The 24,605-nt window shown below is 50.4% G+C and overlaps 2 protein-coding genes across 3 annotated transcripts in view; one reads left to right on the top strand and one right to left on the bottom strand.

Annotated features, from left to right (window-relative positions):
* The first annotated feature begins 610 nt into the window (after positions 1-610).
* GPRC5B (G protein-coupled receptor class C group 5 member B) lies at positions 611-21,890 on the top strand. 2 transcript variants are annotated; one of them, XM_055340627.1, is made up of 4 exons: positions 611-714; positions 8,862-9,875; positions 18,837-18,949; positions 20,304-21,890. In XM_055340627.1, the coding sequence occupies exons 2-4, from the start codon at positions 8,870-8,872 to the stop codon at positions 20,346-20,348; spliced, it is 1,164 nt and encodes a 387-aa protein (XP_055196602.1). In that variant the 5' UTR covers positions 611-714; positions 8,862-8,869; the 3' UTR covers positions 20,349-21,890. The 2 variants fall into 2 exon arrangements, with proteins under 2 accessions (XP_055196602.1, XP_055196603.1); XM_055340628.1 differs by lacking the exon at positions 611-714 and adding an exon at positions 2,040-2,248.
* A 1,627-nt stretch (positions 21,891-23,517) lies between these two features.
* Positions 23,518-24,605, bottom strand: part of IQCK (IQ motif containing K) — a 129,344-nt gene continuing 128,256 nt past the window's right edge. The window contains exon 9 of the mRNA XM_055340630.1: positions 23,518-24,401. Coding sequence (XP_055196605.1) covers positions 24,346-24,401 — 56 coding nt within the window. The 3' untranslated portion in view covers positions 23,518-24,345. The remainder of the gene's footprint in view (positions 24,402-24,605) is intronic.

The raw sequence follows: 24,605 nt of genomic DNA, 5'->3' as shown, positions 1-24,605 counted from the left end.
TGGGGTAGCCAAGGGCTCGAGCGTTGAGCGGTGTGTGCAAAGGGACAGTGACAAGTTGGGGCGGGTTGGGGGAGCGGAACGTGCCCAAGTGGACACTCGCTAGAGGAGGCCAAGCCGCGGGATCCTCTGCGTGCAGGACCCGGTGCGTGTACGGTGAGGGGAAGTCACTGCTCGTGAACCCGCTTTGGAGAGTGTCCTGTACTAGGACACTCGTGGGAGTATCCCTCGTGTGTGTGTGTCCTTGCAAACGAATCAACTTGGGGAGATGTCCGGTGCGTCTGGACCGCATACGGGTGCACTGTGAATGTGGGGGAAGTGTCTCCAAATTTGGGACCCTGAAAAGAGGTCGTCTCAGCGCTCCCTGAACGGAGCTAGAGGACTGAGCTGGTGGAGAGACGCTGCGCAATTGCCGCCGGGGGCCGCGAGGTCCCGCGCGCGGGGCCGGGAGGGGGCGGGGCCGGATGCCCCGGGGGCGACAGGGGGCGGGGCCAGCTGGGCGGGGCCAGCAGGGGGCGGGTCGCCGCGGCTGCAGCGGCGCGGGCCGGGCCAGGGGGCGCCTCGCGCGGCAGCTGCTCTCGAGGGCGATGCAGTGAGCCGGGGCCGGCGGGCGGGCGGGCGCGCGCGCGCGGGGCGGGGGCCGCGGCCGCGCTGCAGAGATGTGACTTGAGGCCAAGGACCAACAGGAGCGTCGGCGCTGCGAAGCCGCGGGGGTCGGTGAGTGCGAGCGGCGCCGATGGGGTGGAGGGCGCTGCTAGGACCCCACAAACTTTTCCCGCCGTGGACTTGGGAGGATTGGGGAGTCCGCTTCTTGGGCCCTTCTAAGCGCCCCCCCCCCACACACCCAGGGGGTTAGTCCGGGAGATCGGGGAGGGGGGAACCACGGTGCGGCGGGAGAGGAGCCGCAGAGGGCGGGCGGGGGAGGGGAGGGCTGGAGACCTCTAAGCCGGGGTTGGGGGGGAGGGTGCTGGGTACCCGGACCAGGTGGAGATCCGAGTCTCAGAGCAGGGTCTGGGGGCGACCACAGGTAAAGGACAGCTGGGAGTAGTGGAGGGAGTCCAGCCGCACCCGGTGACTCGTGCGGAGAGCCGCGGGCAGGTCCGGGGCCGCGTGCTCCGCCCGTGGGGGCTGACCGCAGGGCAGACGGAGCGGTGCTCACAGGGGCCGGGCTCTGGGGGTGAGCGGCGGCACCTGCCGCAGGGGCCGGGGGCCAGGCTTGCAGCCGGCGGTGCCTGCGCACTACGGGACGGGGAGGGAGCAGTGCGCGGGGCGGGGAGGAGGGGGTGGAGGGCGGCCGAGCGGAGACCTGGGGCCGAGGGACGGCTGCATACAATGGCGAGCGGCTGGCTGGGGCTGAGGACTAGCCCGGTGCAGTGGTGCCTTCGCTGCCCTTGCGGGACGCGGGCTCCCAGCCCCGCACATCCCGGGCTCCGCAACGCCCGCACCCGCCTGGGTCCCGGGGGAGCCAGCCAGCCCCGGGGGAGCGGGGCGCCGACCTTGCGGCAGAGGACGGCCCCAGCGCGGCTCGCGAGTTCGTCCCCTGGCCCCCGCTGTCACACCCAGGCCTTAGCCAGCCCCCCCGCCCCCCGCCTCCCACCTCGATCCCGGTTCGCGAAGGGGGCGGCTCCTTGGAGCGCGGACAAAGGCCCCTGGAGTGTGGCGGGCAGCGGCGTCCCTGCCCGGGGCCCCGGCCCACGCGCCACACTGGCTGCCCAGCTGCGCCAGGATGGGGGGTACTTGGGCAGAGCCCAGGGGGAGGAACCGGGGGTCCTCGAAAAGACGAGAGAAGTGAGGGGGAAAGTGAGGGAAGGACCTGGCACAAAAGCCACGGGAAACTTCAGCCAAGGAACCTTGATTCAGAAGTTTCCTCGGTGCGGTGGGGGCCCTGGGTGGGTTTTGACTTCGAGTTAAGCTGCATGCAAATAGCATGTAAATAGAATGCAAATCATCATCTGTGGGGCGGGAGCCCTCCCCGGGGCCGGTTTTGTATCTAGGCCGTGGAGTGAAGGGTTTTCTGTGTGTTCCCTGCTCTGAGTCTGAAAAGGGGTCAGCTGAGTTGAGAAGGAGAAAAATGCAAGGGGAAAGAAGTCGCCATTTGGGGCAGGCAGCAAGACAAGCAGTCATGTTAGAGAAGCTCCAACTCCTTATTGCTGAATTTGGTCTTTGCTGCCGTGAACCAGCCACAGAAGTGAAGCTGGGGCACTACAGTGTAGAAAACCGACAAGCCCCCCGCTCTCCAGGCCGGGGCCAGGTGGGTGAGCAAGTGAATAACTAAATAAGTAAATAAATAGTAAGTAGATATAACTTCTAATTGGGGTAAGGGCTGCCAGGCAAATAAAACGGGAGGATGTCCAATAAAGTGACGAGGGTTGGCTTCTGTAGGAGAGACCGTTCTCAGGAGTGACATTTTTGGGGAGCCTGGCAACATGGAGGGCCCACCTCTGGGAGGTCTTGGAGGACCACCGCAAGTAGGGCTTAGAGGTGGGAATGAGTTTAGAACTGAACAAAGGCCATTGTGGCTGGAGCTCCAGGCAGATGTGGAGGGGGTGGGTGGGAAAGGATGATAGGACCAGCCGGATCCCAATCTTTGGGCCGGGGAAAGGAATTTAGGTTTTATTCTCCTTGGGCCAGTGAACCCTCGGAGGATTTTAAGTGGGAAGCCAAAGGATTGGATTTTTAAAAGCTCCTCCTGACCTCAACACAGAGACTGAAAGCAGCTCCCCTTTCATTTTGCCTCTGGGGATGGCAAGGCGCCGGGAGCCTCCGAGGGGCTCTCTCTGGCCTGTGGGGACCGCTCTGAGCCTGTCCTGTCCTGTGAGCCCACTGGAGGAGCAGCTGAGGTTTTAAAATTCACATCCCACTATGAGGCAGTTCTTGTCCACTTTAAGGGGCCCCCTCCCAGAGCCCTTGGCCCTATAAGCACTTCACAGCAGAGCTTCCTGGGGGTTCTGAGCTAGTCACATTTTCTTCTCCGAATTACAGCCCAAGAGGAACCATCCACCCCTGAACGGACAGCCAAGGATGCAATTTGCATTTAAATGATTGCTTTTATTTACAGGATTGGAGCTGCTTTCCATATTCATGGATCTTGGAGCTTGTGTTCTGGCAACCCTGTTTACTAACCTAGGAGGGTTATTAAATTCAAGGGCCCCCAAATAGGCTGGTGGTCCAGGCAGCATTGAGAAATGAAGGTTATGAGATGGTGTCACTTGGAAAAGATATCAGAGGGTGAGATTGTGGGTCTGGGAAGGAGCTTAATGTCAGGAAACCTTGTAACAGTTTGATCTTGCAGAGCAGGAAATGCACCGTCGGCTATAACGGGAGTAGGCTGGGACGGAGTGTAATGCTGGGGTGCGTGGGGAGATTGGCTCCACAGCTTCATCCTGGCCTTCTGCCAGACATGGAGTGAGGGCTCAAACCAGAGGTATCATGTAAGGGCCTCAGGTCAGGAGTTGGGAGTCCTAGTCCCAGCTTGGCCTGGGAATTCCAGTACGCCTCTGGCCAAGCTGCCTCACCTCTCATTTTCCCAACAGGAAGGACCATGGAATCATAATTGTCTTCCTAATAAACAGGGATCCCGTACTCCCAGTGTGCCAAGCACCTTGCGGAGTATTTTTCATGCACTTTTCACACTGGCTTTGGAAGGCGGCACTGTCTTTCTCTTTTATAGAGGAAAAGACTGAGGGTCAGGGAGGTTAAGTAATGTCGCATGTCACATGCTTATGTCTGGCTTCACTCCCACTGAGGTCTTCCACTCTAGAGGAGCCGGATAGAAGTGTAAATTCTGTGCCCAGCATTCATCCAGGTACTGAACTACTGACTGCCCAGGAGTAGGAAAGCCCCTACCCCACCTGCTTGTTTTTTTTCTTTCCCTTCCAGGTTCTAGCATCTCTTCCACGTCGTTAGAGAAGATAGGTTTAAGATGCCTCTGATCTGCTGGGCACGGCAAAGGGACACTGAGGTAGAGGCTTCCTTAGAGCCCTGCTAGGAGCCACTGAAGTGAGGCTGGGCAAAATGGTGTTCGGAGTGATTTTATACATCTCGCATCTCTTTTCTGGGTAGTGGGTAGATGAGGACACTGGTTCCCAAGAGAATGAAAGGCCAGTGTCTGGTCTCTGGGTGTCCTGGCTCTGACTTCTTGACGGGAATACCCGGTTTCAGGGCCCCCAGGCTGGCCTGGGTTTCCCGTGGGAAAAACCATCTTCATAGTGAGGCTTCCACTTAGAGCACCTGCTTTGGGATCAGGTGAGTTTAGAGCCTCCCAGGGCAGACTACCACCCAGGGCATCTCCCTTTCGCACCACCTCAGGGATCTCTTTGGTTGCTGTGATGGGGGAAGCTGGAAACCAGTGTTGGACAAACATCTGGGTGAGCCCCCTTCCCACCCCATCTCCATGGCAACTGCTCCTCCTGGAAAAGCAGTCAGCAAAGTTCATAACTTCTGATGAGGGAATGTTTGCCAGTCATTTCTATTTATTTAACAGCTTATATAAGTGCTTGCCCTGTGTCATCCACTGTCCTAAAACCTATTATTTTAATCCTCACAACAATGAGAGGTACCGCTAACACCCCTGTTTTGCAGATGAGGAAACTGAGGCAAGAAAGGTTAACTCAGCTGCCCAGCGTCACAAAGTGGCAGGTGGCGGGGGCAGAACTTGAAACCCAAAGATACTGCTCAGAAGTTCACCCTGCTTGATGAGGAGCGGGGCTGGGAGAACTAGGCCTGCGTGTGGCCTTTGGGCAGGCAGCACTGTCCTCACACAAGGAAACTTGCCTGCATTTTTTCCAGCCTCTGCAGGCCCCAGCTCGTGGAGAAATGGAGCGTGCTGCTCCTCCACCTGCCGGAGGCTTCTGGCCCCTCTGTGGGGGGGGGTGGTGTAGACAGGGGGTTGGGGGAGAGGGAGAGAGGGAGATAGCGTATTTAAGAGCCTCTGAATGAGTCACATTTCTGGGAGCCTGCCTGGCAGCAAAGGTAATTAGTATGTGAGCCGAGGCTTGTGCATTCGTTCACATTTGTTCATTCCTCCTTTTGAGGAGCCGCACGCCTACATCCCATGGGTTTGTTGCCATATATTCATCCCGTCCCAATCAGCCTTGCCTGCGGCTGACTTGAAACCTCTAATCTGGCATTGTTCAGTTTGGGATTCCTGAAGAACTGCTCTTTTGGTGGGAGGGAGCACCAAGTGGCCCACCCGGCTGGATGGGACTGACCTAACAGTGGATGCCTCCTGCTGGGTCTCTGGCAGGGCCGGTGAGGTGAATGCACTGGGGCCATGGCTCCTGGCCACCCCAGCTGCCTATGTCCAAGCTTCTCCAACCTCGATATGCCCAAGCATCTGAGCACACTTGGAGCTTGCTGCAGGGCTTGCTGAAACCCAGGGGGCTAGGCCTCCCCCCCCCCCCATGAGAGTCTGAATATCTAGTGACGCTGCTGCTGTTGGCGGCCTGAGGATCAAACTTTGACTTAAACCGTTCAGTCAGTCAGTTCTTTCCTCTATAAGACCGCAACCAGGGGGATCGATCCCTGGATGGCTGGGGGATCCCTGGGTGGCTCAGTGGTTTGCCCTCTCCCCAGGGTGTGATCCTGGAGTCCCGGGATCGAGTCCACGTTGGGCTCCCTGCATGGAGCCTGCTTCTCTCTGCCTGTGTCTCTGCCTCTCTGTGTGTGTGTGTCTCTCATGAATAAATAAATAAAACCTTTATTTTTTTAAGATTTATTTTTATTTATTTATGATAGAGAGAGAGAGAGGCAGAGACACAGGCAGAGGGAGAAGTAGGCTCTATGCCGGGAGTCCGTCGCGGGACTCGATCCCGGGACTCCAGGATCGCGCCCCGGGCCAAAGGCAGACGCAAAACCACTGAGCCACCCAGGGATCCCCTAAATAAAACCTTTTAGAAAAAAAAAGACCACAACCAGAACATCTGCCCTTCTGAGGTAACAGGAGGGGTGAGACTGTTTTTATCAATCTATTTGTTTAGCAGCTGGGTTGTAAGCCCTGCCCATGAGCCAGGCACTAGCAAGTTAGTGCAGAACAAGACAGACAAAACCCTGGACATGGGAGAGCGGGGGAAGAGTCCAAAAGGGTAATGAAATATCTGGCAATTGTGGCACACGCTACAAAGACAAAAATCAAAAGTACTGGTGTAGAGCATAATGGGGACAGGAAGGACCTTGTTTAAGACAGACTGGCCAGCAAAGGGCTCACTCACCAGGTGACATTTCCAGAGTCCTGGTCTGTAGTAAGGGCCCAGGTAACAATAGTACAATTGTTTGCCCCCTGGCTCCACCACTTTCTAGCTGTGTGACCTCGAACAAGCCAGCTGATCTCCATGTTTTATTTCCTAAAAAATGGAAATGGTAAGAGTACTTGCCTCATAGTGTCACTGCAGAAAAGGCATTAATATATATGAAGTACATGAAAGTATGCCTACAGCAAGGTAAGCATTATGAGCCAGTTACTGTCATTGTCCCTCTGGCAGGGGTAGAAAACTCTGGAGGGCAATTCTGAATTCCCTAAGAAATCCTAAATGAGCCAGTCTCAGCTTCATTCTGTGAGGCAGTCTGTAGCCCTCTTGATCATCCTCGACTTTGTTTTGTAGAGTGGGGTGGCTGTCGTCACCTCCTGGCCATCCTTAACAATGATAATGATCCGCAAGAGACAACTGGATCCCACTAAAGCTCCTGACTGCCATTGGTTGCATCTGCATGCCTGGACATTGGGCAGGGAGGACATCCTGGAAGAAGGGGGCCCCATGATGTGGAAGGAATAATAGGATTTCTTTGTTGGCAAGTAACACAAACCCAGCTCAAACTGGCTTAATCCAAAAAAGGGAAGCTAATTGGCCGGGTGAATAGTGACTGGACCAGGAGTCTGACTGCCAACATCTAGAGTGCATCCTCACCCCTAATTTGCTTGAGTGGAATACTGGGATGCATACTTAAGCACCTCTTGCCAGATGCCTTCTGTCCTGAACCTGCCTTCTCTCATCTATAGGCAAAGGTGACTATCCCTATAGCACAAGACTCCTTCTCATTTGGCGGCATCAATAATTTATCCCACTCAATGGCTTCATAGCCAAGGCAGGATCAGAGCTGCTCCTGGGATCCTGTAAAGGAGCAGAGAGAGAAAGAGAAAGAGAGAGGTGGTCGATACTGCATTTACTTAAGGAAGCCCCAGGGATAAGCTGGAGCTGCCTGGATGTGGCTGGTTACAACCTCACGCCGGGGTGGAGCTAAGACAATAGGTCCAGCTTGAGCTGCCTGGAAACAGGCATCAGAGCGGAGCTGTGTAGGCCATAGCTTTCTGAAGGCCAGGCTCCGTTCAAAAGCAAGAGTTGGTGGCAGTGGGGTAGAGGAAAGAGTCCTAGTGAATAAGCCTCTCATTCATTCAGCATTTACTAAGCATCCACTTTGTGCCAGCACTGCGTGCTACTGCTGGAGTCTACACCAGTGGCGTTGTCCTGATGAATTTGCATGCCCACCCCCCCAGGGGACATCTGGCAGTGTCAAAAGATTTTGGGGTTGTCACATTTTTAGGGCATGGGCATCTAGTGGATAGAGGCCATGGGTACTGCCGAACATCCTACAATGCACAGGACAGCCCCTCACAACAAAGACCCCAAGGTTGAGAAACCCTGGTTGACCCTGATGAACTTAATGGTGTCCCTGTCCTCCTGCATCTTGCCGTGGAGAAACACAGGGAAAAGAGCAAGAAGAGAATGGGAGAAACAAAGTAAAGAGGCAAGAAAAAAGAAAAAAAACGAAAGAGAGAGAGAGAGAGAAAGAAAGAAAGAAAGAAAGAAAGAAAGAAAGAAAGAAGAAGAAAGAAAGAAAGAAAGAAAGAAAGAAAGAAGAAAGAAAGAAAGAGACAGGAGGCTCCGGTGAAGAGGAATGGAGCTGTGACCTTGGCCAAGGCCTGAGAGGGTGACATTAGGTGGGGGTGAGGAACAGTTTTCCAAGCAACCGGTTGGGAACGCTCAAGCAGAGGGAGGAGGAGGGGTAAGATGAGACTTGGGTTAAGCCCATTTGCCACGGCTGCTGTGTGGAGTCCAGCTTTCATGGGGGCCTGAAAGAGTGCCAAGGGGGATCCTGCAGGCGCCCTGGGAGAGGTAGACAGGGGTGCCGTCAGGATGGTTTCTCTGGAGATCTTTGGAGGAGGTCTGAGGGGCGAGGGAAACGGAGAACCCAGGATGATAATTCATTTTGGATACACTGTGTTTGAAATGAGGGTATGCTTCTAGGAGCTGGGTGGTATGACCTTGGTTAAGTGTCCTGACCCTGGAGACCCTGTTTTGTCACCAGTGTAAGGACTGGATGTGCCCGGTGCCTGGCTTAGAGTGAGTCATAGGTAAATATTAAGCCGTTACCATCAAGAGGCTGGAAAGAGGCAGTGCATACCATTCTCAGCACAGTGCTGGGCTCATAGCTATAACTCTTCAGTTTTGTTTCCATTCCCTTATGTTTGAAGAGGTCAGACGTAGCACAGAATATAAAAGTCAACGAATACAAAAGAGTATACAGAGTGAATCTCTCTCTCACCCTCTTCACCAGTCACTAGCAGTGATGATTCATGATTGTCGACTGTGCCAGATCAAGGCTGCAGATGGGAGCTGAAATCAGGGTCCTGTACCACCACCCCTTCCCTGTCCCCCCTCTTTCACAGCCCCAGGGGCTGTGCTGTCTGGAGAAAGGGGTGCCTTTTTCTGATCTGTCAAAGGTGCCTTGTGGGCCAGCAGGTTCCAAATGAGGTGGGTCTTAAGTCAGCAAAGTGGGAAATCTTACACTGAATCAATCTTTTTCTCCCTCCAAACCAAACCCCTCCCAATCCCCCCCCCCTCAATATTCTGGAACATTTCTGGTGCCAGAGAGAAAGATGACAACCCACAAGGTGCTCGCCTTCCTCCTACTCTTTGTGATCGCCTCCGGGGCCTCTGAGAACGCCAGCACGTCCCGGGGCTGTGGACTGGATCTCCTCCCTCAGTACGTGTCCCTGTGCGACCTGGACACCATCTGGGGCATCGTGGTTGAGGCAGTGGCTGGGGCAGGCGCCCTGATCACGCTGCTCCTGATGCTCATCCTGCTGGTGCGGCTACCATTTATCAAGGACAAGGAGAAGAAGGACCCCGTGGGCCTCCACTTCCTCTTCCTTCTGGGGACCCTGGGCCTCTTCGGGCTGACATTTGCCTTCATCATCCGGGAAGACGAGACTATCTGCTCAGTGCGCCGGTTCCTCTGGGGCGTCCTCTTCGCGCTCTGCTTCTCCTGCCTGCTGAGCCAGGCGTGGCGCGTGCGGAGGCTGGTGCGCCACGGCAAGAGCCCCTCGGGCTGGCAGCTGGTTGGTGTGGCGCTGTGCCTGATGCTGGTGCAGGTGATCATCGCCATCGAGTGGCTGGTGCTGACTGTTCTGCGCGACGCAAAGCCGGCTTGCGCTTACGAGCCCATGGACTTCGTGATGGCCCTCATCTACGACATGGTACTGCTGGTGGCCACCCTGGGGCTGGCGCTCTTCACGCTGTGCGGCAAGTTCAAGAAATGGAAGCAGAATGGGGCCTGCATCCTGGTCACAGCCTTCCTCTCTGTGCTCATCTGGGTGGCCTGGATGACCATGTACCTCTTTGGCAACGCCGAGCTGCGGCAGGGAGACACCTGGGGCGACCCCACCTTGGCCATCACGCTGGTGGCCAGCGGCTGGGTCTTCGTCATCTTCCACGCCATCCCCGAAATCCACTGCACCATCCTACCAGCCCCACAGGAGAACACGCCCAACTACTTCGACACCTCGCAGCCGAGAATGCGGGAGACGGCGTTTGAGGAGGATGTGCAGCTGCCACGGACCTACATGGAGAACAAAGCCTTCTCGATGGATGAACACAATGCAGGTAACACGGTCGCCACCCTGCTGGGTTAGGCTCTGGGCCCATGTGCCTCCAAAGGCCTCCCTTCTTTCTCTCTAGCGGGGATCCGTCCTCCCGGGGCAGTCCTGGCAGATTGGGGCCCGCAAACATTGGCCTCTGCGCTATCACTGGCCCAGGGGTGGATTTTTATTTAGCATTTCTTCCTATCAGTTGGCAACTAATTTAATATAAAACTCCAGGTTTCTCACCTCTTTGGAAAAGTCAGCTCTGGCAATGGTGGGTTGACATTCCCACCCGGCAGCGATTGTGTAGAGCTGATCTGAACCAGTGTAGGCTGGAAGGTGCTGCCGCTCAGGAGTTGTAGCTGCTCTTTTTGTTTGTTTGTTAGTTTTAATTTTAATTCTGGTGTAGTTAACGTGCAGTGTTATATTAGTTTCAGGGGTACAATCTAGTGATTCAGCAGCTCCATATATTACTCAGTGCTCATCAGTGTAAGTGTATTCTTAATCCTCATCACCTATTTCACCCACCCGCCCCTATCCCCAGCCTCCTCTCAGCTCGTAACCCATCTGTTGTCTATAGTTAAGAATCTGTTTTTTGGGTTGTCTCCTCCCCCAGCCCCCTTTGTTTTGTTTCTTAAATTCCACATATGAGTGAAATCATTACGTCTTTATATCATTATTTGTCTTTTCTGACCGGCTTATTTTGCTTAGCATTATAGATCCTTCTGTAGCTCCACCCATGTTGTTGCAAATGGCAAGATTTCATTCTTTTTTAAGGCTGAATAATAGTCCATGATATATATACCAAGTCTTCTTTAGCTATTCATCTATTGATGTACACTTGGGCTGCCACTGTGGTAGACAGTATGGAGGTTCCTCAAAAAATTAAAAATAGAACTACCCTATGATCCAGTAATTGCACGCCTGGCTATTTACCCAAAGAATGTGAAAATGCTAATTTGAAGGGATATATGCACCCCTATGTTTACTGCAGCATTGTTTATAATAGCCAAATTATGGAACAGGCCAAGTGGCCGTTCCTTTAGATGGGGATCCATTTTGTGTTTACCACACTCCCCACCACTCCCCTATTGCTCCCCAACCCGGCTGCTATAACATATTACCATTAATTCCCTGCTACCGAGAAGTGTTTGAGTTTGTAGTCCAGGTCCTAGATGGATGCAGGGCATACTGGGGGCAACGCTTGTGTCTCCTCCCACCTCCGCCATTAGGTGTGTATGAATTGATCCCTGGAGTCAGATTCCCAGACTCAAATCCAGCCTCTGTACTTCCTAGATGTATGGCTTTGAGCAAATTGCTTTACCTCTCTGAGCCTCAGTTCTTCCCATCTGTAAAAGAGAAATAATGAGAGAATGCACCTCTAACGCTGTTGTGAGAGGTAACATACTGAGGGATCTGGCATGCCGAATGTGTGTCTTGGTTGGGTTCCCAGGACCTGGCATGCTGGATGTGTGTCTTGGTTGGGTTCCCCTGAAAGCAAAGCCTGAGACTTGGGTGCAGCTGGCTTACCTGGGAGATGTTCCCTGCAAAGGAAAGGGGAGGGATAATGAGACCAGGAAGCCAGAAACAACCAACAAGTACATCAGTGGGTTGGTGACTGCCGTGTAAGCTGGAGCTTGGACCTGACCAGGGATGCGTGTAGAACAAGCCTCAGACTTGATCTTTTAGATCAAGAGCCTGCGGCATTTGCCACCAACTCCTCAGTCACCCACTATCATGTATGTCCTTTGTCTCCTGCTCTCATTGCCACATCCCCCATTACCCTGGCCAAATAAGTTCTTTTGGCTTCTGAGAGACTTGCTGGACACTAGAGGTGACAGCTGTCTGGGTACCCAGGACTGTCCGATACCTCTGCAGCAGGATTCAAAGGTGAGCTTAGAGGATGTGGTGCAGGCACTCGAAGCCCCTGCTTTAGATGCTTCAGAAGTATCTCTTCGAGTCATTACTTCAAGTGAGTCTGCTAGGTTCCCAGCATTTGAGATGAAATAAAATCGCCTTTTCTCAGTTGCCTGAAGATAGATCAGGGGCTCTAATAATGACCACATTAATAGTAGTAGTAACCACAGCAGGAGTAGTACTGATTACTTAGCTGTTGTTTATTGAGCGTCCCCTGTGTGCCAGGTATTATTCTAAGTCCTTAACTTCTCTTGCTGTACCCAGTGAGGTAGGTCCTGATATTATCCCCATGTTATAGATGAATAAATGGAGACTCTAAGAGGTTCAGTAACTTGCCAAAGACATACAGCTAGGAGATGGTCCATTCCAAATGGTCAGGGTCCCCTTCCAGTGATGCCCACCCAGGCAGCTGGGCAGTGTTCACTAGCCAGACATGACTGCGGAGTCCACCTTCCTGGGTTGAGTGCTGAGTGTACCCTACCTGTCCCCTGCAGGCAGGGAGAAGCACATCGAGGCATCAGATCCTCAAAGGCCACCCAAGAGCCCTCCCCACCTGGATGTGCCCTGTTTCCTCTGTACCTCTAGCTCCCGACCAGACCAGCAGGAGGGAACACCAATGGCCTCAACTGTGGATGAGGCAAGAAACCCTGGTGTGGTCTTTATCAGAGCTGTTTCATTCTTGTTAGAAAGTCCCAGGCCGGGATCCCTGGGTGGCGCAGTGGTTTGGCGCCTGCCTTTGGCCCAGGGCGCGATCCTGGAGACCCGGGATCGAGTCCCACATCGGGCTCTGGTGCATGGAGCCTGCTTCTCCCTCTGCCTGTGTCTCTGCCCTCTCTCTCTCTCTCTCTCTCTCTCTCTCTCTCTCTGTGTGTGTGACTATCATGAATAAAAAAATATGTTAAAAAAAAAAAAAAAGTTAAGAAAGTCCCAGGCCAGCAAGCCCATGTTTGTCAAAGGATTTAACAAGAATGAGCATCAGCTTGGTGGCGCTGGCTCCCCATGTTGCCAGGACAAGGAGGGTCAGGATGGAGATCATCACTGTGAGCCCAGAGGGCCCTCCAGGGAATGTCATGAGCAGAGATCAGGAGTCTGGCTAGTTCCTGGGGTCTGGTGGAGCCACCTCTTCCCTGGCTCCCCCTGGAATAGGGTCCTCTCTATATGAGACCCTTGGACTCCCCCTGGACCTCAGAGGTAGTAGGAACTTCTGAAATGGGTGTGCATTTTTGTATACTCACTACCTGATTTTTGTCTATCACTTCGTCAGACTCTGAAAGCTGTCTGTGACCCCCAGGAGGTTAAGAATCCTTGGTATTGAACCTGATGGTCTAGTTTACTTGCAGTGAAATGGGGATGCTAGAACTACCAAAGTAGTAGGATCTTCAAAAGTAAGGATGGCTAACCTTTCATAAGTGCTTACCATGGACCGGTTGCCATTCTGAGCATTTTAGTGGCTAATCTCATTTAATCCCTACAATAACCCATTAAAGTCCATTTTGCAGATAGAAAACTGAGGCACAGAAGGGCTATGCATCTTACCTAAGAGGCAAAGCCAGGGCTTGAGCCCACATAGGCTCATTCCAGAGCCCTGATGCTTGATTAGTCTACCACAGAATTACTCACCTCTTCCCAAAGCACTTTAGTGACCCTTGTCTCACAGATGTTCAGAACAACTTTGTGCATTGAGGAGACAGGGTTTATCAGTTCCATTCATTTCCTGCAGAGCAGGAAACCAAGGTCTAGGCGGTATCAGGCAACTTGTTTAAGCTCACACTCTTAAAAGCAGGGAGGGGGAAAGTTGGTTTTCCCTGCATGCATCTTTTCTTGTGACAATGCAGCCAGTATGTCCTATCCACATAAGATCCAGACATGAAAGTTATCTAGGACCCAGGTCAGTACCAGCAGTACCAGGGCTGGCACGCTGGGTGATCGGGGCATCTAGAGGTGCCCCACACCCCCAGCTATTTCACACTGTGGCACATTCCAAAGCCAAGTAAGTTGTCTTTCTGTCCCCTTTCTTTTCCAAAATAAAAATAGCTTTTATCCTTCCCTTTTGATGACAATAGCTATAATAATCACGTAGACGTTTCAGCAAGTAAAAATAACAAAAATTGCTCAGAATCCCATTTGCCCAAAGGCAGTTACTGCTGTTTGCGCCCATCTTGCCAGACATCTCTTGGTGAGCACACATAGTCTCTCTACCTGTCTCCCTCTCTTTCTCTCTCTCTCTCTCTCTCTCTCTCACAAACACACACACACACACACACACACACACCAAACCCATAGAGCTGTGCTTAACCAAACTATACGTTAGAATCACTTGGAGAAAAAAAAATTTCACTTGGGCAGCGTAAAAAAATTTACCAGTGCCTGCCCCCCATCCCGGTTCTGACTAAATCTGTTTGGGTTTAGGTCTTTTGAGCTCACCAAGTGACTTGACGATGTAACCACTGATCTAAGTACTGCTCTGCAGTGTGTTTGCTTAAAGCAATATTGTATCATGGATTGAGGCCTCTCCAGGTCAGCGACTGCAGAGTTTTGGTATCCTTTTCATGATGCAGAGCTTTCCTTGGGCACAATAATTTATTTTTCTGATCCTCCGCTGGTGAATATTCCACTTGTTTCTGGCCTTCTGTATAAGCAGAGCTGCAGTGAACATTCATCTTTGTGCCCTTGATCAATTAACTTCTTGGAAAAAAAAAATTTCCTAGACACGTGTAAGAGCCTGCACCTTGAAATCTTGATGTATAGACTGCCAGAAGGCCCCCCTAAAAGTTAAACTAATATACTGCCCCCACACCTCCACTCAATAACTGTAGGAGAGCCCCATTTCTTCACCAACCTTGGATGTTATCAGACTTTAATAGCCCTGTTTTGGATCATCCCAAACGTGTCCCCACCAAAATTCACATGGGACCAGGCAGGTGGGCCCCAGGCAAAACCAATTCCCTCAGAAAGCTCACGGAGGCTAATTTGGCATCCTGGCTAGGGATTGCCCTTTTTCTAGAAACTGTTGCTTTGCTGGCTGGGGAACATCTGGGCATGCTCCCTTGCCACTGTGAGAACAGCTGTTATTTCTTTGGTGCTGACCTCAGCCAGCTTGTATTTTAGGGAACCAGGCCCCACTAGGGGCCTCGCCCAGGAGTTACAGTTGGCTCTGTTTCTTTTGCATTTTAGCCAGCCAGCATTTTGGGCCTCTTCCCTTGAGAGTAGATCCCTGACATCTTCAAGAGATGGGAAGGGCATTCCCAGGTGGCCTGTGGCTCAGTCAAGCGCCAGTGGCCTTTGCTTCCAGATTTCCTCCCCCAACCCCCGAATGAGACCCCAGGTACATACCACTTCATCAACCTCCTGCTTATTAATAAAAGTTATCATCAAGGCATGAGGTATGTGATAAAAAATTAAAATGTACCAAAGGATATAGCACCTCAGATCACATCTTGGAAAGCGTTAAAGCATATTAAATGTTCACCTTCCAAAGGAGCAGTAAAGAAAAGTGTTCTTTCTTTTGGAGCATTTGGGGTTTCAGATCTCCTTAGGACTCAGGGCTATTTAAACTCTTGACTCTTAGTGACCTGGTAGAAGGCCCTGGATCAGCTTTGAGGGGAGGGCCGATCTAGCCTCACTTGCAGAGTCTGGATAGGTGAAGGCTAGCATTCCCCCTATAAACTTAGATTCCTGTGGTGACACTCTTCCGGATGAGCCCTGCTTGCCTCTCACTGCTGACCCAGGTCAGAGTAGGGTGTTAGGTAAGGCACTGGAGGTTGCAAGTAATAAAACATCTGATTTGACCTGGCTTAAGCAAAAACAAAACAACAAATAAATGTACTGGGGATCGGGCTTCGGGAATCATTAAATAGATCATGGAAGCTTGAGTGATGACTAGATCTTTCTCCATCTCTTGGCCCTGTTAGTGGCAGCCCACAACCCTAGGCTTACATAGAATCCCTGTGGAAAAGAGGAACATTTCCCAGGATACTTAAGCAAAAATCCCAGCGTTGGCTCTGATTGGACCTGATTGGCCAGGTTGAAATCACAGGCTAACCTCAGGCCAGGGTGGAAGGCAGTCAGCCTACCCTCCCCTCAGGGGCCTCAGAATGTGGGAGGGATGTTGACCAGCAGAGAACCACAAATAACCACTACACAGGGGAGCCCTTGGGGCCAAGGCACCCCACAGATGGCCGGTAGAGAGGAGAGTCCAGCCTTTGTTTCTTTGAGGAAAATGTGTTGAGGTCACATTCCTCCACCACAGCTGGCCCGGTCTCTGCATTTTAAGGAAAGCAGTGCTATTTAGTGTTCTCTCTTCAAGCAGGCTAGGATTTGAGACTAGTAAAAATCCATGAACTACCTCCTCTGGCCCCTGGTACCATTCCCTGGCTCCCCCTTCTCTACTTCCAGGGAAAGGTGTCTCCTTGCTCAGCTCATGCATAATGAGCTGCTTGAAAGCTTGGATGGAGCTGCTAAAGCAAAAGAGGTTTACCTACATCTGGAAACATTCATTCCTCACCCTGCCTCAGTTTCTCTGGTCCAGCTTGGGCTGAGCTGCCCCTCTCTGAATGTCACTTAAACTCAAGTTGCTTCTGGGGTGCCTGGATGGCTCAGTGGTTGAGCATCTGCCTTTGGCTCAGGTTGTGATCTCAGGGTCCTCAAATCAAGTCCCGCACCAGGCTTCCAGTAGGAAGCCTGCTTCTCCCTCTGCCTATGTCTCTGCCTCTCTGTGTCTCTCATGAATAAATCTTAAAACAAAAACAACAAAAAACCTCTCAAGTTGCTTCTAAGTAAGTGTGATGGTTAAAAACAGTACCTGAAGCCAGTATAGCATAAGAACACAGATTCTCTGCCTGGGTTTGAATGCTGGTTCTGCTTCTTTACAGCTGTGTGACCTTGGGCTAGTAACTTAATCTCTCTGTGCCCTGTATAAAATGGAAATAATGACCCTATCATGCTATGAAAATTAAATGAGTTAATACATGAAAGACTGGGGCACCTGAATGGCTCAGTGGTTGAGCATCTGCCTTCGGCTCTGGGTGTGATCCTGGGGTCATGGGATCGAGTCCCGCATTGGTCTCCCTACAGGGAGCCTACTTCTCCCTCTCCTGTGTCTCTGCCTCTCTCTCTGTCTGTCTCTCATGAATAAATAAATAATCTTTTAAAGAAATACATGAAGGACTTCTCACACTCCGTATAAGCAGTGTAAGTATAAGCTGGCCTAGCTGCTGGCCAGCTATCTGCAAAGGTTCACTCTATTACTAAGGTGATTTTGGTTCCTGCCTCCAGTAAAAAAAAATCCCAAGCTCTCCTCTACTTTTCAGCCCAAAAAATGACTCTCTGCAGAGAAGACTTTTTCCTTTTTTTAAGATTTATTTGTTTGTTAGAGAGAGGACTCATGAGCTGGAGGCGGCACAGGGGGAGATGGACAAGCAGACTCCCTGCTGAGTGTGGAGCCAGGAGACTGCTGTGCCATGGGATCACACAGGGGCTTCACACAGGGCTCGATCCCACAACCCTGAGGTCATGACCTGAGCCGAAATCAGGAGTCGAGCCGCTCAGCCGACTGAGCCACCCAGGCACCCCTCTTCAGAAAAGACTTTTAAGTGAGTCTTTTCCTAGCAAAGCAAGATTAGTGCCTTCATGAGAATGAAAATAATAGAGAGTCCGTGTCACAAATGAGATGGACTTTTGTTTTTGGAGTGCTCCTGCATTCTGTATTAGTTTTTAATGGACTATTTTTTTTAGAGCAATTTTAGTTTTCCAGAAAAATTGAGCAGGAGCTACAGGGAGTTCCCACATGCCCCTACTCTTAACAGCTTGCATTAGTAGTACATTTGTTACAGTTGGTGAATCGGTATTGATAACGGTATTATTAACTCAAGTCCAAAATTTACATTTTAAAGCTCATTCTCTTCTGTTTGTACAGTTTTATAATGTTGGCCATGTACCATTCTAGTATCATAAAGAGTAGTTGCTTCCCTAAAAATGCCCTGTCCTCCAGCCTATTCCTCACCACCGTCCCCACCCAGTCATTCATCTTTTTACTATCTCTGTACTTTTGCCTTCCGCAGAATATCGTAGTTGGAATCACACACAGCCTATAGCTTTTACAGACTGGCTTTTTTCACTTAGCAGTATGCATTTGTTTCCTCCAGCTCATTTTGTGTAATTTGGGTTTTCTTTACAAAAAATGGAAATTTAGACTTCTAAAAACACACAGCAAATAAGAAACACTATTTACCCACCTTTTTTTTAAGATTTTATTTGAGAGAGAGAGAGAGAGCAAGAGATGGAGTAGGGAGACAGAAGGAGCTCTGGGGACTCCAGGATCATGACCTGAGCCTAAGGCAGACAGATACTTAACCCCCTGAGCCACCCACCTTTCTTAGGTTCGTTAAAAAGTGCTGACATAGTCTCCCATCTTTGCTACAGCTGTCTCTTTTTTCCTGTTCAGAAATGCCCTTCCCCCGGTGGTGGGAGTCCCTGGGTTGTCTTTCTGGTCACCCTCCCATGAAGACGGCCTCTGTCGTGTACTCTGTCCACATTCCTAGAGTTGTCTGCCTCTGTGTATCCAGAAGTGGTGAATAGGGTTGAACAGTGTGATGTTGAACTTGACACGAATGATGTGGTATGCTGAGAGAGGAGAGCTTTGAGGTTTGCAGAGGTGCTTCCCTGTCCCCCGTGTCTCCCCCCCCCCCCCCCCCCCCCCCCCGGGCCTGCGGGGCTGCAGGGAGGGGGTGAGTGGCGGAGGAGGAGTAGAGGCTCAACCCTGCCCCCCACCCCAGCAGCCTGTGCCCTGGATTCTCCAAACTTCCCAACACCACTGAGATGGGTCATGCCCCAAGGGAGCCAGAGAACAAAGCCCCTTTGTGACTTTTGTTTTGAATCTGGCTTGTGACAATGGGGAGGGTGGGAGGGGTGGGGAGGGGTGCGGGGAAGGGGGGTGCAGAGTGTGTGCTGGGGGGCATGGTGTTGATTCAGGGGAAGAAAACAAAATTGTGGGTTGTTTTTTTTTGTTGTGTGTGTGTGTTTTGTGTTTTTTTGGGGGTGTTGTGTTGCTGCCTCCTCCCTCCCTCAGCTCTCCGAACGGCGGGATTTCGCAATGGCAGCTTGGGAAACAGACCGAGCGCTCCGTTTAGAAGCAATGTCTATCAGCCCACTGAGATGGCCGTTGTGCTCAATGGAGGGACTGTAAGTATCAAGAGGTGATGTTATGGCCGGAAGCCCAGGAGTGGTCAGTGTTGGGGGGCAGCTTCAACGGGGGACAGACTGCTCTGTGGAGGCTGCTTTTGGGTGTTGCAAACACACCAGTTGTAGTTGACACCCCCTTGCAGCTAGAATGCATGTACTGCTTCCATTTTTTTTCCTTCTCTACCCCCTGTTCTCCACGCACAGAAGATCCACCTATACTTAGTTAACCATCTGTGGATTCGTTGCAAAGAGTCCCTATGTCTTGGGGCTCTTGTACCCAGTGAGTTCTCTGGCTTTCGTTTTGCAGAAAATGCCCACCCACCCCCCTCCCTGGGAGGCGACTTGTAGGAAAAGCCCAGAGTTGTGAAACGCTGGCAGATTTTGCTGACATCCAACCTAGCATACCCACCCCCAGCCTCCCAACCCCTGCTCTGTGCCCCAGCTGGGTACCAGGTTCCCCCACCTCCACTCTTTAAAAGATTTCCTAAGAAGGGGAGTGATTATCATTTCTCTCCTGTGAGCACAAAAACAGGTTTTACTATCTGATGCCAAACAGACCTTCAGCAGAATTGTCATTGTTTACATTTTGCCTCCGTGCAATTACATCATTTTGTTTCTCCAGTAATCCAAAGACACACTGTCATTCCCACATTTAATTTCCAAACATAGCTACATGCTTCTTTCAGAAACAACGCATAAGCCAGTTTACACATGTAAATTGGACTTCCATTCTTCTATCATGTGCCAATTCCATAACTCAACCTGAGTTTTTTTTTCTTTTTCTTTTCTTCTTTTTAATGTAAGTTGGGGATGGTCTTTTTGATCTCTGGAGGGAATTTGGGTTTCTTTCCTGGTCTTTTGAATGGTATGCGAGGCATTGGTTTGCACTGGTTTGGAACAGCCTCAAAGACAAATAGACTCGCAGATTTGCTTTCTGAAAACCCCCTGCCATCCCTTGGGCTGTTTTATTGTTGGGTGCCAAGAAAAGCCTGACTCGAAAGCATTTGGCCTGTGTGTTATAATAAATAATGTGAGAAAAGGGCCCCATCAATCACTCTTAGGCCCTCCTGGTCTCTTTAAGGCCAGTAGGTATAAAAGCACCCTGGCCATAGAAGGCAAAGTGGGTGTCCAAGTGAGGAAACATTCATTTGGGGTGTGCGATTACAGAAGAAGGGAAATGGCCTTCCCAAGAACTGAGCAGCGCGACACACAGTGGTTGCTGCTTTTCTTGGGAATTATTCAGCCCGTTTTGAAAAAAGCAAGGGAACTTATCTTTGGCACGTTGTTAACGAATTGGTTTCTGATGTTGACTTTGCAAAGCACAAAGTTTTTAGTGTGTTATCCTTGTTTCCAGATCCCAACTGCTCCGCCAAGTTACACTGGAAGACACCTCTGGTGAAAGACTTTTAAGTTCCAGAGAATAAGAATCTCTCTTACCGATTTTATTCCCTGGCTGTGTCTTTCTTGAGGGAGAAATCAGTAACAGTAGCCGAACAAGGCTGCCTCACAGCCGGGAGATCTAGAAATCCTACACAAGGGGATTTCGTGTAAATGTGAACACTGCTGAACCGAAAAGCTAACACCGACTGCCCTCCTGTCCCTCTGCCACACACACACACACACACACACACACACACGCACGCACGCACACATAATACCAAACCAACCTCAATCCCTGCAAACTAAAGCAAAGCTAATTGCAAATAGTATTAGGCTCACTTGAAAATGTGGCTGGGAAGACTGTTTCATCCTCTGAGGGTCGAACAGAACCAAATTCACAACCGGTGGGCCAGGCTGGTGTTGGCTGAGTATGGAGGTACCCACACCACTGCCCCCCCCAGCAAGTGCTGGACCCCAGGTGGCCTCTTGGGGATGCTGTTTCATTGAGAGGGCTAATAGAGACTTTGCCACCAACTTGCCTCTTGGTTTGCACATTTCAAGGGGGTCAGGAGCAGTTAAGGAGTTGTGGGTGGGATTTCAAGGTGAGTCCCAACCGAATCATGGGGTGAGCTTTACAGCCAGTAGTGGTGGAGGGACCCTGCCTGGCGTGTGCCAACGAAGAAAAGGCTATCTGCGAGTCGAAGTGGCCATCACATTTAGAAAGTGGTGACCTACCACTGTTCCCTCTATGGGCCTCCTGCTGCAGGTCTGCGGCAGGGAAGCACGCCCACCTCCCTCCTTGGTGGAGCCATAGCGATATTCCTGCTTGGGATAGCAGTCTCTCTCGCTTGATGAGCTCTCTCCACTTGCCAATGCTCCCCCTGAGCCCTTTCCCATGTTTTCTCCCATGTTCGTTGCAAAAGCTCAGATGGGCCATCAGGTTACAGCCCCTGCCCCTGGTTTGGCAGGCCAGAAGGCAGTGCCACAGCAGATTTTCCATGATGATGTCATGTGGCACGGCATCCCAGGGGAGAGATGACACTCTGCTGCTTAGCATGCAGTGAGTTCTTGGATGTTATACATTGACGGAGTGCAAGTTCTGGGGGGAGAAGGGAGCACTCGAGGGGCTCTTGCTGCTTTTGGAGGGTACATGGGACATGTTTTGACTTGGTTTTCTGTAAGTTCCATGAAAATGGTTCTCTTCAAAGCCCATTGTTTCTGTCATGGTTTCCATCTGTCCTAAGCAAGTCATTCCTTTGTTATTTGGCATTTCGAACATCTCGGCCATTAAAAGCCCCCATATTCTCTGCACTGTTTGGCCAGCATAATCACTAGCAGTGATTCAAAGCAAAGAGTTTGAACCTGACGGCATGAAATGTATAAATGAGGGTGAGTTCTTTGGCATATACTCTAATGACTATATTGCTTTTTCTATAAAACAACCCATAAGCCTTTAACCTTTAAAGAAAATGAAAAAGGTTAGTGTTTGTTGGGGGGGGGAACTGACCTCTTCATAAGCCAATATGTCTGAGCTGTTTTAATAAACCTGATTTTTCTCAAGGCCCTAGTCTCTGCTGTGTCCCGTCCTCGCCACAAACCCCCTTCCCCCCTCGCCCGCAACCTTGCAGAGCAGTGGGGTACAACGAGGCCAATTTGGCCATCCCTGTGTGGCCCTCCTTCGAGTTTTCCTTCCAGCTAGCGCATTTCCTTGTGTTGCCACGCATGAGGAAGAAAAAGCATGGCACCAGAATGCCACCCCTACCTGACCTTTGGGAAACAGCCCCCGCCCCTGCCCAGAGCATGTGCTTGCTTCTAGAGAACCAGATTCCAATCCTCTCTTGAGGAGTGCTGTTGGTGGACTGGAAACCTGGAGTACTGGGGATGGGAGGGAGGCAAAGACGATAAGACCTGGGGTGGGGATGGGGGTGGTTGCATGCAGACCCAGTATTCTGAAAATACAGAAACCTCCAAACACCTCGGTCCAGTTCAATGACAAACGACAGCAATACACATTCTCGTGCCAGGAAATGGTTGCTTACCCCCGCTCTCTGGAGTCCTTTGGAGCTCTCTGATCCCATCAGTGATTCTGTCTGCAAGAGCTCCCCCGCCCTTGCAGAAGGGAGCAAATTCACCTGATCGTTTTCTCTCTCAGTTCTTGGTGGTCCGGGCTGATAAGGTGAGCACCGCGTAAATGGCATGGCTACAGGGGGAAAGTAACGTTTCACCAACATAAAGATGGAACCAGCTTTGAGCCGTGGGAAACCTCACTTTAATGAGACCTCCTTCCCCCCACACTCTCTTTTTAAATCTCTGATACGTTATTGCGCTTCTGGGTTTTGTCTTATTTTGGCTTTAAAGCTGAGAGTGGGCTGGATGCCCTCCCAGTGGGGCCAAGGTGGGGAGTGAGGGCAGAGAGCAGAGAATGGGTATTTACTAATGACTCCACCTGAAGGGTACAAAGGAACCTCTTTGCCAAGAGACTGTGGCCGCCAGCTGCCCTCATGGAGCAAACTTTAAATACAAAATCAAACGGCACCTCTGTTTAAGATTTGTTTATGTCAACAACACTTGTTGAGGGAAAATGACCTGGAAGGAGAGCATCTGTGATAAAAATACCTAATTGTAAGCACAAGTCTTTCTGTGTCCGGTTATTAAAATCACTTTGGGACTATAACAGCCACCCACTCCTGTCCCCTCCTTTTAATAGAAAGTTAATAGAAATTTAATAGAAAGTTTAATAGAAATTCTATCCTGAATTTCTCTACTGGATGGGGGGGATGGGGAGTGAGGGAACCAGCTCGGAGAACTGACAAAGTGGGATCCCGTGCTTTTAGCACAGAGTCTGTCAGGGGCCCACTGAACACGTGTAAACTTGGGATGGTCTTCTAGATTGGCCAATGCTGAGTTAAACCCCAAACTGAAAGGGAGCGTTGTGGCTTTTATAATCCAATGATGTAATGATTATACCAGCTTACAAGAGTTCTCAGCAGGTGCTTTTTATTAATTGATGAAGAGCTAAGGCTCGTTTTTGATAGATAATATATATTTATTAAATGTATTAATGTGTGTTTTATAATGTACCTTTATTCTCCCCTGGCTGACTGTTGCATACTTATTAAAAAAAATCGTTAAAGAAATTTCAAGACAATCAATGTGTACCATAAATGACTGTATATAAATATTACAAATTTAAAGGTTGTAAAGCATGGGCAGATAGGTTTTATTTTCAAAATGCTGTTCTTAACACAAAAATAAAAGCTTTACTATTTACTTAAGATGTGTGGTAGCTTGTCAAAACAACCCAGCGTAACTACTTGGCTTTGGGATCTGCCTGGAGGCTAAGTCTGTGGCATTTTGAACGGGAGAGCCCTGGTTAACAGCAAACCGCAGAACAAATGAGGGTAATAAGTTAGCTTTTCCATCAAATGGGGGGCTTTCCATAATACTTTGGGGACCTGACAACCAAAGACCTTTGTCTGTTATTGTTGTCTGGGCTTAAGTGTCTCAACTTGTTGGATTTGCAATCAGAAATCAGAGTTAAGAGTCCATCTCCTTTGGAAATGGTCGTAGCCAATATGCCTTTTTTATGAAAAGAATACTCACCAGATAAAACCCACTGCAGAAGTTTGGGACTTTAATTTAAGTATCGATCTTTCCAAAGGCAGCCAGAGATGGGAAACTGGTACCTAAATTAGCACTTCACCATCTCTTGGAACTAGAGCTCACTGTACATTGTAATGACACTTAGTGTAGAAGAATATTCCTTAAGTACTGAAGAAATAATACTGGATAAAAGAATAAAATCTGGAGATAATGCAGGAAGTAGATGAGTGCTCTCCTGTGATAAATGATATGCACTAAAGCACGTTTGCCACAAATCCTATCTCGTGTAGAAAAAATTCCATATTCACAGGCACCAAATCTATCCTTTAAAAAATCAAGAGAGGAAGCATAATTTGTACATTTTCCTCATGTAGGGTCATGGAAGCTCCAATTGGGAAAGGTCCCACCGGTGGTTAAGATGGTGGAGTCTTAGGTACAACCTCCTCCTCATCCTCCATTTTGCATTTCACTGCAAAGAAATGAAAGAGAAAGTCAGGATAGTTTTACATACCTAGACAGACTTTTTGAATGCAGCAAACTTCGATGTGTGGGGATCCATGACACCAAAACCCACTGAGCACCCACTATGGTCCTGGTACCACGGATCTACTGGGGAAGAACACAAGGCCATTGTGCTCCAAGGACAGAATCTAAAGTTTCAAAAACACGTCAT

The sequence above is a fragment of the Nyctereutes procyonoides genome, unplaced genomic scaffold (genome assembly GCF_905146905.1).
Source record: "Nyctereutes procyonoides isolate TBG_1078 unplaced genomic scaffold, NYPRO_anot_genome, whole genome shotgun sequence".
Taxonomy (NCBI): Eukaryota; Metazoa; Chordata; class Mammalia; order Carnivora; family Canidae; genus Nyctereutes; species Nyctereutes procyonoides.
Note: the sequence above shows the minus strand (reverse complement) of the source record. Positions and strands in the feature narration are given on the sequence as shown.